The sequence below is a fragment of the Notamacropus eugenii genome, chromosome 1 (assembly GCF_028372415.1).
Source record: "Notamacropus eugenii isolate mMacEug1 chromosome 1, mMacEug1.pri_v2, whole genome shotgun sequence".
In the NCBI taxonomy this organism is placed as follows: Eukaryota; Metazoa; Chordata; class Mammalia; order Diprotodontia; family Macropodidae; genus Notamacropus; species Notamacropus eugenii.
Window position 1 is genome coordinate 518,395,890 of NC_092872.1, and position 16,121 is coordinate 518,412,010.

The 16,121-nt window shown below is 40.6% G+C and overlaps 1 protein-coding gene across 2 annotated transcripts in view; it reads left to right on the top strand.

Annotated features, from left to right (window-relative positions):
- The window catches only part of PREX1 (phosphatidylinositol-3,4,5-trisphosphate dependent Rac exchange factor 1), a 227,343-nt gene that overhangs the window by 169,881 nt on the left and 41,341 nt on the right, over nt 1-16,121 (top strand). For both annotated transcript variants that reach the window (XM_072633625.1, XM_072633626.1), the window contains exons 15-20: nt 1,688-1,760; nt 4,024-4,166; nt 8,632-8,724; nt 12,028-12,176; nt 14,243-14,328; nt 15,073-15,209. In XM_072633625.1, coding sequence (XP_072489726.1) covers nt 1,688-1,760; nt 4,024-4,166; nt 8,632-8,724; nt 12,028-12,176; nt 14,243-14,328; nt 15,073-15,209 — 681 coding nt within the window. The remainder of the gene's footprint in view (nt 1-1,687; nt 1,761-4,023; nt 4,167-8,631; nt 8,725-12,027; nt 12,177-14,242; nt 14,329-15,072; nt 15,210-16,121) is intronic.

Consider the following 16,121-nt stretch of genomic DNA (forward strand, 5'->3'; position numbering starts at 1 on the left):
TTACAGTGCCCCCATTACAAGTCTTTCCTCCTCTACTTTCTTTCCACTCTAATCCATCCTACTGCCGCCAGAATGCTTAATTTTTTTTAACCACATACTGTATTTACTTCCATATGAACATCTTTTTGCTCTCCTGTTAAATGTAATCTCCTTTAAGCAGTGACTGATTTGCTTTTGATTTGTATCCCCAGTACTTAGCACAATGCCTGACATGGAGCAGATGCTTCAGAAATGCTCTTAGGTGAATTGAGTGATCAGTCAATTGTCAAATGTTGTCAGTTCTCCCTCAGGTTTATTCCCTTTTCTCTTCCTGTTTTTTGCCACAGCAGTTGTCCAAGTCCTTATCACATCTCCTTCTAGCCTCCTAAGTGGACTCCTGCTTCCCCAGCTTGCTTCTTCTGGAATCTCTCTTCCATATAGCTGTTGAAATAATCTTCCTAAAGCACAGATCTGACCAGGTCATACCTTGGCTTGAAAACTTTCAGTGGTTCCCTGGGATAAAGCACCAGCTCCTCAGCTTAGCATTTAAAGCCCTTCACAGTCTGGCTCCCACTTAGCCCTGGCCATTGCTCCCCTTAATCTCCTCCCTCCTTGCTCCCCATTTCCTCTTGGGTCAAGTCTAGACTTCTCTCCTTGTAATTCAAGGACCTCTTTGTTTTGATTCCACATTTAAATTTCTATCTTCGGCTCTTGTTATTCCATTCTATTCCTGCTCCAACTAATCTAGACTTCTCTTTGCCTTGTGAATTTCCCATTTATTCTTTCACTCCATGCCTTGGGGAAGGCTGATCCCTCATACCTAGGCTATCCTTTTTTTCTCATATGGTTTATCGATGTATAGTCATGTAAAACATATCCATAATAGTCACGTTGTGAGAGAAAATAGACAAAAAATCTCAAGAAAAATAAAGTGAAAAAACAAAAGTTGCTTCAGTCTGTATTCAGACACCATCAGTTCTTTCTCTGTAGATGGGTAGTGTTTTTCATCCTAAGTCCTTCAGAGTTGTCATAGATCCTCATATTGCTGAGAATAGCTAAGTCATAGAATGCTTTCCTTTTTAACCCAATCACATGCTGCCACTGCTGTGGAAGGAACCTTTCCCAATACCCTTGTTACCAACATCCTCCAATTTAATCCAGTTCGTTTACACAGACATCTATCAGTGCCTATTTTGGTACAAAGCTCCATGCTAGAAGCTGGGGGAGTAATGTAGATGAAAAATGAGTGAAAAAATGCCTGCCCTTCAGGGCTTATAATGTCCTAAGACTCCTTGGACCTCACAGCATACTTGATTTTATACTTTTCTTATTATGGATTATTTGCTTCTATTTGATTCTGAGTAAGTCACCTTTTACACTTTGAATTTTAGAGAAAATGTCAACTTGAATTGATAGAGGGAGCTTCTTCATCCAAGAGATCCTCAGAACAATGAAATCACAGGTTTAGTTGCTATCTCTAGTTCTGTTTGTGTAATTGGTGGGCCACAATTATCCATCCTCTTTGACTGTTAGTTCCAGAAGGGTGGGGTTTATATCTTTTCTAAACTTTATTTCCTCTGACACTCAACCCTGTTCTCTGTGTGGAGTAAACACTTGTTGAATTTTTTCAAAAGAATAATATGTACAAATCAGTATGTAAGTATAATCTGTTTATTTATTTGTATTAATGCTATCCTCTCCTTACTAGGGAGACTGCCAGACAAGGGAGGAAGCTGTGGCTCTGGGTGTCGGACTCTGTAACAATGGCTTCATGCACCATGGTAATTCTCCTGCCTCCATTTCATTGACCTCAACAAGGTTCTGGGTTGCACTGGTGGAACAGCCTTCTCAATGACTACTTACCAATATGAGGCATCTTGCTCCATCCCTTCACCCTTGTCTTTTATTTCAAGCACATCCCCATTAAACCAGGCCCCATCATTCCAAGAAACAGTCAGATTGCAGATTAACACATTCGCAAATTACCTGATGATTTTCTGTGTATGCTTCTTAGATCCATTGTCCAGATCTGTCTGCTTCTAGAATATTTTGTTCTTTCTGAATGTTGCGTTTTAGGAAGGACATGGAGAGTGAGTCTAGAGTAGGCCAGACATGGAGGAAGGGCCTCATCTGCTGGAGTGTTGGAGACCATGCCATATGGAGATTGGTTGAAGGAACCTAGGAATGAGTACCCTGGAAAAGAGATGAAGTCTTGGGAAGAAGGGAGAAGGGATGACCATTTTTCTGTAGTGTTATCAATGAATATGGTTTGGGTTAGATGACCTCTGAGGAACCTTCTAATGTTGAGATTTTGCAGTCAGGTTGCAGTTTGGGTTAGACTCTAGTGTAGTTCTTGGGATGCTAGAACAGTGAGGGGCACCAGACCAAGCCACCATCCTACATTTGACACTCAGATACCATGGATACAAGAGATGAAACAAATTCTGGGACCGGACCTTAGCAGTTGTATGATGATAGCAAGTTTTCTTTTGCTGACCCTTCACAGGTGTAATGAAATGGTCATTGAAATGAGAGTATGAAAATTTTAATTCAGCCTTGGCTCTACCCGTTCCATGTTATGTGATCATGGGCCTCTGTTGTCTCAGTCAGTGAAATGAGAAGCCAATCTCCAATGACCTTTTTGCCTCTGACATTCCATGTTTTTAAGGTTCCTTCGTGTATTACTATTCTATACCCCAAGAACTGATCTTTCCAGCCTTTTTCTGTGTGTTCTCTATTCTAAGACCCCTTCTAATTCTGAGACTACATGTATCTGTTTATTTATAGGTATTAAGTATAAGGCAGGTTCCCTCTTGGGAAGCAGGACACACCCAGGCCAAGATAAAGCATGATTTCTGAATGTGTATGACATGGTCATAGAAGGGAGAGTGAGTGGCCAATGCCTGTTCTTCCCAGGTTCTACCCTATGTTTTGAGGTTGGGCCTCACCCTTCTGTTGGGGCTTCGACTTTCTCATTTTAGGTTGTGTTTGTGGCCTTGGGGACAGTCTGTCATGAGACAGTTCCTATAGCCTGGGGCCAATCATCCTGCCATTTCATCCCTTCTGTTTCCCAGGGATCATCAGGGTGCATTCTGTGGGACCCACCCCCTCAGAATGTCCTCAGCCCAAAGGCATCCCTGAAATAACTGTTCAGGACAGGCCTATAATTTTTCTGGTTGCCACATACAAAGGGAGCTTGACTTTGATTGGTGGGAGGGCCCAGGCTCTGGGCAGAGCTGTCAGGAATCATGACCTAGATCAAAGTGGGGTCTAGGAATGTCTCCCTGTGGGTGCTATTTGGAATGAAGGATGTATTTGGGATTCTACCACATAGAGCATTTCCCTGAATTGGCCTGGCTTTCGCAGTCTTAGATTAGGTGGTCTTGACATTCTTTAGACCCACAGACTGTGAGAGATGGAAGGGACCTTAGAATAGAAATCAGTGAATACTTATCAAGCACCCAGTATATATCAAGCAGTCTGCTAAGTGCTAGGGGTACAAAGAAAGGCATATGACAGTTCCTGTCCTCAAGAAGATCACAATTTAATGGGGGAAAAGAACACATTAAAAGAAGCTGAAAAGTGGTGGAGGGTAGGGGATGGGGTTACCCAGCATATAGAACATGGAAATTTACAGTTGGAAGAATTCTTCAAACATAGAGCTTAGAATGTCAGAGAAAAGGAGAGAGGAACAGTGTCATTCAGAATGACTCCCTCCTGCTTTGATTGTATTAGGAAAGCTGTGAAATTCCAATCTCCTATCATGGCTCTCTGAAATGACTCATTTTGCCTTCTTGAAAAGTAGGTCATTAATGTCTCTGGGCTTTGGTAGACCAGCTTGTGAGACTAGGGGTACAGAGATCAATGAGAATTAAAGCATTTTTTATTTGGGGTGTTGCTACTCATTCTAGGGATAGCAAGTCCCATTGTCTAGATGGAACAGTGCTTGTCTGCAAAGCGTGAGTTATTGGTTGTGGGGCCCCTAAAGGCTTCACACACATGCCTAACTGTATTCTTTCCTTGTGTGTGTTCATATGGGTCCAGTCCTAGAGAAGAGCGAGTTCAAAGATGAGTCCCAGTACTTCCGCTTTCATGCTGATGAGGAGATGGAGGGGACCAGCTCCAAGAACAAGCTGCTTCGAAACGATTTCAAGCTGGTGGAGAACATTCTGGCCAGGAGCCTTCTGGTAGGAGCTCTGTGTGCATCAGTGTTTCTTAGTCTGATCCTGGCATTACACTTAGCCCCCAGCTCCACTGTTAATGGGGGCTCTCATTCATTTTATTTCAAAGTCGACCTAGTGGATGCCCCTGAATTTTCCATTCACCTTTTTTAAATAAAGCATTTACTGAACAGCTACTCTCTGCATAGAATGGTTTTAGATGCCATCTTATATACACTACAGTTCTAGATATCATCATGTAGATGGCACAGTCCTGGGCACCACTACATATAAAACAAAAGCTTAGGTGCTGGCATATGGCATGACACAATTCTCTATACCCCTGTGTATGCAGCCATAGGCTGACTGTCACCACATACAAGATCCAGTTCTGACTGCCATTACATAATGAATGTCAGTGTACGCGCAGCATGGTTCCAGGTACCATTACATTTATGGTACGTTATTGTTGTCCAGTTATTCTGGTTGTGTCTGGCAGTTTTTTTGGCAGAAATACTGGAGTGGTTTGTCGTTTTCTTCTCTTGCTCATTTTACAGATGAGAAAACTGGGGCAAACAGAGGTAAATGACTTGTCGAGGGTCACAAAGCTAGTAAATGTCTGAGGTCAGATTTGAACTGAGGTCCTCTTGACTCCAGCTCTGGCACTCTATCCACTGCACCACCCAGCTGCCCACATATATGATGTACATGTAAATGCACACACATGCACCATGCATATGTAACACCTCATCATGTACACACATATGTGGTATATGTTTATGTACATGGCAGAGTTCTAGAGGCCACTATATGTGATGCAGTTCTAGGTACTACTGTGTACAGGACAGAAATCAGGAGGAGGGTATGTGTCTTCATGTCACAGTCCTCCTGCCACTATGTTTATAGCATGATCCTAGGTACGTTGCCACGATATAAACTGTTGCTTCTACACACTGCTGGATATGTAACAAGGCTGTTGGTGTTACTATGTGTGTTACTATAGCCTGCATTCAGTCATCCTGCTATTTCATCCCTTCTGCTCCCTGAGGAAAATCGGGGTGCATTCTGTGGAACCCACCCCTTCAGAATGTCCTCAGCCTTAGCTAGCTAAGTAGCAAATGCTGGCAGTTATTCTGGCTGCTAAATAAGATGGGAATGTGGTCTATGTCTTGAAGTAACTTCCCATTAAAATTGGGGAAAAGAAAGGTGAATTGATATCATAACTAATTCTTGCACAAATGAATTCACAAGTAATGGTATGAATGTAAATGAATGACTGGTTAACATGTGCTCTTAGTGGGGTAGATATGGAGACCACAAGGGTTTTATGGAGTGCTGACATGAGGCTCTGGAAAGGCCTCCAGGAGCAGATGATTGTCTAAGGATGGAGAGGAAATAATGTGACTGATAGGGGTAAGGTTCATAATGGAAAACATGATGAGGGGTCTCTTGTTTTTCCATCTGTCGTCACAAACACTGGTTGTCTGACTGCTTCTACCCTCCAGTTTCATTTAACAAACATTTATTAAGGATTTTCTGTGTGTACTATGGATATAAAGATAAAATAGATAGACCTTACCCTCAGAGAACTTCCATTGTAATGTGGTGGGGGAAGGTTATTACATATATACAGATAAGTACATACAGAGTAACTTTGAAAGGGAGAAGGCCTTCACATCTGCAGGGATTAGGAAAGGCTTCATATTCATGTAGCAGGTAACATCCAAGCATCACGTAGAGGGAGGATAAGGATTCTGAGAGGCCATACATTCTGCAGTTGGAATGAGGGCTCTTTGGATTTGACAAAGAGACTTAATCAGTTTTTTTGCCCATTTTATCTCATTTGGTGAGAAATGACCCTACAAATAAGTGATTATGAGCACCCAAGTGTCCACACTACGCAGGGGAAAATCAAACCTGTGCACAAGTTGGTTGCCAAAGGACATTTACTAAAAGGATATTTTAATTCAACTATTCTTTTCTGCTGCCTGGAGATGGGACTAGGATACCTTGGGTTTCTGAATCTGCTTTTAGATTGGGATGTTGGTGTGACATGTCTTCAGATAACAGTGGTGACACAGTTCCAGGGATGACTTCCTAACTTTTTTTTTTTTTTATTAATTTTTTTATTCTTTTAATGTTTAACAATCACTGCCATACAATTGCGATTTTATCCCTCCCCACCCACCCCCCACTACCTCCCTCCCTCCCCACGACTGCATACAATTCTGTATAGATTCTACATATACTTTCCTATTGAGTGTATTTTCACTATAGTCATGCTATGTAGTCAGACTAAGATAAATGAAAGAATCCGTATAACAAATCAGAACATGATACACAAACAGATACACATACACAAACATGATCTGCTACATTATGTGAGTGACTTCCATATTTCTCTCTCTGAGTGTGGAAAGCATTTTGCCTTGAGGTCCACCATTGGGATTTTTTTTTTTTTTCAGAAGTTCTTGTGTTATTACAAAAATCTAAGTCTACCAGAAAAAACTCTCACACACTGTGGTTGTTGCTGTGCATAAAGTTCTCCTGGTTCTGCTCCTTTCACTCAGCATCAGGTCATATAAGTCCTTCCAGGCCTCTCTGAAGTCTTCTTGTTCATCATTTCTTATGGCACAATAGTACTCCATTACATTCATATACCATAATTTATTCAGCCATTCCCCAATTGATGGACATTCCCTTGACTTCCAGTTTTTGGCAACTACATAGAGTGCTGCTATAAATATTTTTGTACATGTGGGACCCTTTCCCATTTTTATGATCTCTTGGGGATATTGTCCTAGTAGCGATATTGCTGGGTCAAAGGGTATGCACATTTTTGTAGCCCTTTGGGCATAGTTCCAAATTGCTCTCCAGAATGGTTGGATGCGCTCACAGCTCCACCAACAATGAATTAGTGTTCCAACTCTCCCACATCCTCTCCAGCATTTCTAACTTTTTCTTTTTGAGTAAGAAAAGTCCCAGCCGTGTCTGATGTGTGTTAGAATTGCTCTGTCCTTTTCAGAGATTCTTGTATGGTAATTGTTGGAGAGCCATGTGTTATCTGTGGTCTCTGCTCATCAGTGTAGACAGAGGGATCTTTGAACACAGTAATTGGTTGAGGAGAATGAGGTTAAGAAAGTGGAATTTCTCTTGATTTACTCTAAGTTGACTAATGAGGGATATTCTGAGGCATCTACTGACCCTTGATACCTGCCTTATCTCTTTAAGGTTATCATTGGGCAACAAAAGGTAGACTTTGATAGATTTTCTGAGTAAAAACCAAAAATTAGGGACAATGGACACTTAAAGGATGCATACCAATTATCTGGGAAGTGCCAGGAGAATGACCTTGGGTTACTGTCTCACTTAGGAATTAATGGCCTTAGAGAACTAAAATCCTACCTTGTACAGGAAGCCTTTCCTAATCTCTCTTAATTCTAGTGCCTCCCTCTGTTGATTATTTCCTATTTTTCCTGTAGAAAGCTTGTTTGTATATTACTGTTTTCTTCCTTAGATTGTAAGCTCCTTGAGGGCAGGCTATTTTTTGCCTTTCTTTGGATCTCCAGTGCTTAGAATGGTGCCTGGCACATGATTACTTTCTTACAGAGGTCCTTTATTTTATTTTATTTTATTTTTTATTTTTTAGTTGGGGCAGGAGGGCTTCTACGGTGAAGTGCGTAGAATTCCATGGGGTGGGGTTGAATCAACTCCCCATACACAAAGATCCCCAGAAAGGGATATAGGATAAAGGCCTTATTTATTAATATAGCTATGATTATATGTACGTATATAACAAACACTAACAATTAATTTATTTTCCTCAAAATGAGGCGTTCCAGAATTCTAATAAGCAGAATCATAATTTTATATATAATTATGATTAGATGTTACATATACACATATATGTATGTAAACACATAATATACACATATTTATACACACATAGAGGGGTACAGAACTACAGAGAAATTATGGAAAGCATTGCAGAAGTCAGAGCTAATGAGGAGGAAGTACATTCCTGTTATGGGGGGATGGACCGCAGAAATACAGTTTTAGAATAAGTTAGCAGTTCAGATTGACTGAAAGGGAGCATTGGAAGTGATGGATTATTATGAAATAAAAGTAGGTTGGAGCCAGATTGGAGAGGATTTTCAATATTGCTCCATATTTTAATATGACATAAAAATAAATATGAAATAAAGGTACAAAATTTAATATGTAATAAAAGTAGGTTGGAATCAGATTGGAAATTACTTTCAATAAGTTTGAATTTTATCCTAGAAGCAATAGAGAATTTCTGAAGGCTTTTTGAGCAAGGGTATAATGTGTTCAATACAAGTGATGTGACCAAGGTGGTGACAGCTCTGGTTTCTTTTCTTAGATCCTTTGTCTTCATGGGCTTGGGAGATGCTTTCTGGGTGTTATGGTGTCAGGGCTGGTGGTGGTAGTGAGTGGCCTCATTAATTTGTCTGCTTCTTTGACTTCCCAGATATTACCTCAAGAGGATGATTATGGCTTTGACATAGAAGAAAAGAGCAAGGTGATCATGGTGAAGTCGGTCCAGCGAGGTTCATTGGCTGAGGTGAGATATTCCAGGGTGGGTGCAGACAACTAGCTTGCCTTAGGAGGGAGCCAAGGAAAATAACTTCCAATGTGATCTCATGACATAAAAGGAAGGGGGAGGCTGTATGGAGTAATGGAAAGAACCCTGTCAGGAGAGCTGGTCGGAGTCCCAGCTCTGTCCCTGACTCATTAGTGACCCTCTGGTTCTAGTTCATTGAATCATAAGATCATAGAGACAGAAGGAGTCTCAGGAGGTATTCTAGTCTCATTTAAACCAGAGGAAACTGAGCTCCATGGAGGAGGAGACATAACATACAGGATGCAAGTACTATAAAAGATTTGAAATCAAGTCTCCTAAATCCATATTCAGAGCCCTCTCTACCACACAGATCAAATCTGCTACTGCTTCCATGTATATGATGATGAGTGGGGAGCAGTGGGTGATTTGTAGGTGCCACTGGATTGGCTGTGTCTTTTAGCTTTCAGTTTTCTTATCTGTATAATGTATACAATCCCTTGTTCTTTACCTCAGAAGAATGTTGTGAGGACAGCAATTTGTAAACCTTAAAGAATTAAATAGATTTGAATTTTAGCAATGAAGACCTTGGGCTAGTCGCTAAGTCTGTGTGACTGAGGTACAGAATCACTGAATCCCAGAACCTCAAAGCCGTACAAGGCTTTTCAGAAGGCTTGTATGGTCCTGCTTGTTTGTATCTCCCCAAGAACTTCCTTCTGTTCATTCTATACATTTTTTAGAAAAATGTTTCATCGACAGTCTTTTTGGCGTTGCTATCACTAGGCCCTCTTCTCAGCCACACGTTTCCTTTCCCCTTCCTCCTCCCCAAAATCTTCCCTTGTAACCAATAAGCATAGTCAAGCTAAGCATATCCACAAATTAGCTATGGCAGAAAATAAAATGTCTACCTTAGTGGTCTGTACCTCTCATTCAGAAGCATGCTTCATCTTAGAGTTCTCTAGAATTGTGCTTTGCCATTACCTTGCTCAGAGCTCTCAAGTCTTTCAAAGTTATTTTCTTACAAAGTTGTAGTCATTGTATAAACTATTTTCCTGATTCTGCCCACTTCATTTTTCCTGGGTTCATAAAAGTCTTGCTGCATTTCTCCAAATCTACCCCTTTCTTCATTTCTTATGGTGCAATATATTCCATTGTATTTACATAACACAATTTCTTCAGCCATTCAACCCTAATTGGTGGTCACTTCCTTAGTTTCCAAGTTTTGTTTCAAAAAAAAGCACTTAGATTCTTTTACATAGAGTTCTTTTCCCTCTTTCCTTTATTTCTTTAGTGGTGTTGCTAGGCTGAAGGGTATGTGTGGTTTAGTGATATTCTGAGTTTAATTCCAAAATGTTTTCAGTGATAATGGACCATAGAAATTAGTATGCCTGTCCTCCTACCTTCCCATCAGTAATTCCCTCCAACAATTCCAAACAAGAGAACAAAAATCTATGCCAGTGTGATAGATGGAATCTCAAATTTTTAATTTACTTTTCTCTTATTGCATTGTTCATAGGGTTGGTGATATTTTGTTCTTTTGACAAACCACCTGTTCATATACTTTGATTACATATATACAAGGGAATGGCTCTTCTTCTTGTATATTTGAATCATATCCCTATATGTCATGGATTTTAGAACTTGATCAACAAAGTCTGCTGAAAAAATTCTTCCCAATGAACTGTAAAAATTAGAAAATTTTAACTGTAGTGATTGTGCAAAAGCATTTCAATTTTTGGTGGACCTGTGATTTTTCTTTTATACAGAGAACTCCTGGATCTCTCAGTATAGGGCTGGCACCTTATAGTCTACAAATTAGAGTCTTTTAAAAGAGTTGCCTGAGGCAGTGGTGTGGAACTCAAATTAGAAATGGACTTTTGTATGCCACATATTAGTCTGGTTCAGGCCATATTTGCAACCTGTTTGATATCTCTGGCCTATTGCACTGCGACATTAAGCAATTTTCCTAGGGTCACACAGCCTGCATGTATCAGGGGCAGAACCTGAGCCCAGCTATGAGGCTAGCTCTCTCTAGACTATACTATTTTACCTCTCCTTTTAATTTGATGCCATTAAAATTGTCCATTTTATCTCCTGTCAATTTTATCCCTTCTGTGGTTAAGAACTCTTTCTGTGACCAGATTAGTAAAAAAGGTTATCCTTCCTTGCTTCCAATCTGATTATGATATTACCTTTAATATCTGTGTCATGAATCCATGGAGATTATTATGACTTATGGTATGGGAACTTGTTTAAACCTAATTCTGCCAGATTGCTTTCCAGTTTTCCCAGCAGTAATCTGTAACATATTATTTTAGTATTGACCACTTTATTGTAAGTTTCCAATGTGGTATTACCAGCTTTCTTACTTAGTATTTTCTTCTACCATTTCTTGATCTTTTCTTTCTCCAGATTAATTTCCCCTGCATTCTGAGCAAGCTCTGAACCAGATCAGCTGAACTGGGCTTCTGAGAAACTCTTTCTGTTTCTTTCTGGATGAAAGTTAGGCCTGGGACATTGCTTAAAAGAAGCAGGTCATATTGGGGAAGTGGGTCACTGTGACTATCACCATTCCAGGCATGTCCCTTCTTTTGACCAACTGCTCTCAGGGAGGGACCAGCCACTGTTACTCTTCTTAGCCTGTTCACCCCTTTCCCATCCTAGCCAGTCTTCTTAAGACGTTAAAGAGCACTGGACATTAAATCAGATGCTCTAATATTTTTTACTTTATCTTCAGGACTCTGGGAAAGTCAGTTAACTTATCTACATATTGAAAATTCTGAAGGCATTTTTGTGAGAATCAAAGTTAGCAGAATGTAGTGGAGAGAAGTGAATTTAGAATCAGAAGACTTGGGCTCAAATTATGGCTCTGCTACTTAATAGTTTTGTGACCTTGTCATATCAGTTCATCTCCCTTGACATCAGTTTCTTCACCTGTAAAATGAAAGACTTGGACTGGATGTTCTAAATTTGTGAGCCTGTGATCTTCTGCCCTCATTGGCTTGTGTAGTGGAAGGAGCACAGAATATAGAGTTAGAAAACCTAGATTCACATGCATTCAAATTTTTGCTCTATTGATTAATTGGGAAAGTCACTTCTCCTCTCTGGCCCTCAGTTTCTCCAGCTGTAAAATGGAGAAAATGATACTTGTCCTACCTTTGGCACAGGATTGTTATGAAGCAAGTACTTTGCTAATCTTTAAAATACTATAGAAATCTAATGATTATTTTCATTATAAAGCACCATAGGAGTATCAGATAGTAGTTGGACTGTCTCTCCATAACTAAGTGTGTCTGTTTTCCGTAGATGGCTGGCTTGCAAGTAGGAAGGAAGATCTATTCCATCAACGAGGACCTTGTATTTCTACGACCTTTTTCAGAAGTGGAGGCCATCCTCAATCAGTCATTCTGTTCTCGTCGGCCCCTGCGCCTTGTTGTGGCCAGCAAGGCCAAAGAGTAAGTGTCAGAGTTTACTGGGTAATGCTGCCAGGTGGTGACTTTCTGAGAGCTTGGTTAAATAGAGGATTGGGGGAATGAGGGTCATGGTGACGATGCTATAATGTAATATAACAATGTAATGTAATGTCACACACCACATAGTAAATAATATCTAACAGCATAAACATATAATATGACAGTATAATACCTGACAATATGTTACGGAAAAGAAAACCACCAAACCTCAAACATTTTTTGTTTATCTCCACTTTTCTGCCTCAGTAAATAGGATTGCAGTCTAATGGAAAAGGGCACCAGGTGGGATGTCAGAAGTCTTATTAGCTTTGCTGTTAATTGATTTGGGGCAAGTTACTTTCCCTCTCTGGGCCTTGGTTTCATTATTTTTAAAATGAAGAAGTTGATCTGAGGGTTAAGATCTCTTATGGTTTCTTCTTAAAATTCCGCAAGATACACAAACGCACAACCACACACACATTCATGTATGCATTCTTTCACACATCTGTCTGTCTGTCTGTCTGTCTATCTATCTGTCTGTCTGTCTGTCTGTCTATCTATCTATCTATGTATCTAACTTCTTTGCTACCTGACTACTTACCCACATATACACAGAGATATACGCTAAAACTTCTAGGGCATTAGGGTCGTTGTTCCGAAGGTCTTCCTAAGTCACAGATTGGAGGTGGAGGGTATGTAGAAGATTGGGCTGGATAGGAACAGATGGGTCACTCCCTGGATGTTTCCTCCTTTCTCACTTTTACTCTTTGTGACTTTGAACTAGTAAATGTTTAACAACCAGCTCTTTGGAGAAAAAATGTGTATTTATGTATTATGTAGATTTGTTATAAATTTTATTGACACACAGCATGTGTAGCATTCAATTTACAAATAATAGAATGTGTAGTATTCTATTGTAAATCCCATATAGCTGGATGATTCTGACACATTTTTTTATTTTTTATTTGTATCTTTGTAGCCAACTTTTGAAACTTTGTCAACTCCTTTGGTGAATTGGATAATAGATTTCAGATGCTGGAAGACTATTTCCAGTTTTTTTGTAGTATTCACAGTGTAATGGAACAACTTTTAAGTTTCATCTGCATTATTAACTTTTTCTCTATCACTTTCTTAAGTCTAGACCAGGGACTGGCAAATTACTGCTGAGTTAAGAGTGGTTTTCACATTTTAATATAAAATTTTATTGGATTTAAAAATGGAAAAATCATTCTTAGCCCTTGGACTGTACAGAAAGAGGCAGCTGCTTCTGTTTGACCCTGGGGCAGTAGTTTGCTCACCCCTGGTCTGGACAGTCCCCCCACTGGGGCAGATTTCAAGATACCAAAGTGACACCGTTGAATTGGGAGTTGGGAAGAGATGTGCACCACTTTGTAACCTCTCCACTGTACAGACAACATAGATATAAATGGCTGTGATAACATAGATGAAATGTAGTAAAGTAATTAGAAAGGGATGAGTTTTTAATATTTATTACTTTTATTTTAAAGATATTTTAAGTTTACATAATTTGATTGTTCATAATGACCATGTTTTAGCAACTGATTTGCAGAGTTTCTGACCATGTAGCCATTTGTGCTTGTGAGCTAATAGGAGCTGTCTCCAGGATCCCGCTGGCTTGTGCCTCAGTTTCTTTGTCTGTAGTGTGTGTGTGTGTATGTGTGTGTGTGTGTGTATGGAGGGGGGTGAGTGTTAAACTAGTTGATTCTAGCCCCTTTCTTCCCTCTGATCTGCTTCTCCTCGTTATGGGGCACAATGTAGTGAAAATGAATTTGGGGTTCAAACGTATGAATATTTCTTGATCATCTACTATGCACTTACTTCTAAGGGGGATACATGAAGATGATCCTGAGCTAAGTTGGATCTACAACTAATTATAACACAAGACATGACAAGGGCAGTATGGTCTTTATTGTGAAACATTTAAACTAGGGCCAGGTTGAGTGGCTTGTGAGGAGGACAAGTATCTTTGAGGTCTGGCTGTAGGTGCTGGGTGGGTGACTTGTTCCTGTGGCTAATGGCCCCATTTTTTCCCTTCTGCTTTTTCTCAGAATCATCAAAGTTCCTGATCATCCGGAAACTCTGTGCTTCCAGATTCGCGGAGATTCCCCACCTTATGTCCATGCTGTGGGGAGAGGTGAGCCAGGGAGAGGCCTGGAGAGGCTGGGTCAGCCTTCCATGGAGGTAGTACTGGTATCCTGTAATCAGATGTGGTAGGTTTTGAAGGACTTAAGGAAGCACCCTTAACCTAAACATCTGCCTCCTTTGGAGTCAGCTAAGTGGTGCAGTGGATAGAGCAATGGGCCTGATAGTCAGGAAGCCAGCTGTGTACAAACTGGCAAGTCACTTAACTTCTATCTGCCTCAGTTTCCTTAACTGTAATATGGGGATAATAGTAGCACTTGCCTCATTGAGTTATGAAGATCAGATGAAATATTTGTAAAGTGTTTAGCATAGTCCCTCATACGTAGGAGGCAGTTAATAAGTGCTTGTTCCTTTTCCTTTTTCCTCTGCTTCCCCTCTTGTCCTCTAGACCTGCTTTGTCCTAGACTTTCCATCTTCTAGATCCTTTTCTATCTTCCAGGTTCCATTTTCTCTTTTAGAAATTCTCCTGTTTTAAGATTGTCCATATTTCTAGACTGATCAGATTTTTAAAGTAGAAGACCTGGATTAAAATCTGTGTAAATGTTTTGGGAATATAGTTTTTTCATCTTTTTTTTTTTTTAAATGAGAGGTTTCAACTAGATTATCACCTTTCTAGCTTAAAATCCTATGATCCTTGTTTAGGATCTACCATCCTTCTGGCTGGTCCCCTTGGTCTTTTTTTGATTCCTGGATGCCCTGTCCTGCCCTCCCCCTCACCCATACTTCTGTCTTGTAGGCTCTGAGGCTGCAGCCGTGGGACTGAATGCTGGCCAATGCATTTTGAAAGTCAATGGGAACAACGTGATGAACGACAGCTTTGCAGAAGTGTTGGACCACTTCCTGGCATACCGAAGCAGGCAGCAGGAGGCACTGGTGAGTGGGACCTGTAGGATATTAGGGTCTGGGGGGACAAAGGACTGCCATCTTTCTCTTGTGTCATGTAGTACTTGAGGCACAGCTGACCTGTCCTGGTCATCAGGCTACTCTCCAGGAAGGTCAAAGAGTCAGTTTCCAAGCTGGGGAATGGAGTGTCAGATGCAGAGCCAGGCTCGCTTTGTATCATCTTGCCAGGGGCACACAGAGATCCAGGGACCAAGACAGGATAAAGACCTGTTGTCAGGCAGAACTTCGGAGCTAGGGAAGCTCAAGATTAGGAAGCCAGAATGATGTAAATTTGACCAAGCAGACAGTTGATCATTTGTTCTCCTCAATCTGATGTTCCCAAATTGAGAGTTTCATTGTGGTGGCTTGCACTTGCTGCCTTTGGCTGGTGCTGCTCCACTTGAATGGCTGTGATTGGAGTCTAATAGATCTGCTTCCAATTCAACAGCTTCACAGAATTTCAGAGTTGGAAGGGACTTCAAGCCCAACTCCTATCTGAAAAAAGAATCCCGTATGCTGCATTTGAGATCAGTGGCCATCCACACATGGGTTGAACACTTCCAAAGAGGCAGAAACTCACTCACTCCAGAAGCAGCCTCTTTTGCTTCTAACTACATCTAATTAGTAATTCCCTCCTTCCCCCAATCAAGTCTAAACCTGTCTCTTTGTAACTTACACCCATGCTCCTAGTTATGCCATCAGCATCCAAACAGAGTCAATTAAATTCCTCTTCCATGTGACCATCCTATCTATCTCTTCCCTGCCTCCTCCTCACCCTCTTCTACAGGCTGAATAACCTCAGTTCCTGCAGCTGATCTGGCCAGGAATCTGAATCCCTTCACTCTCCTGCTTACTCTTCTTTAAAACCTCTTTAGCTTAGGCCTTCCTAAAATGTGGTGCCCA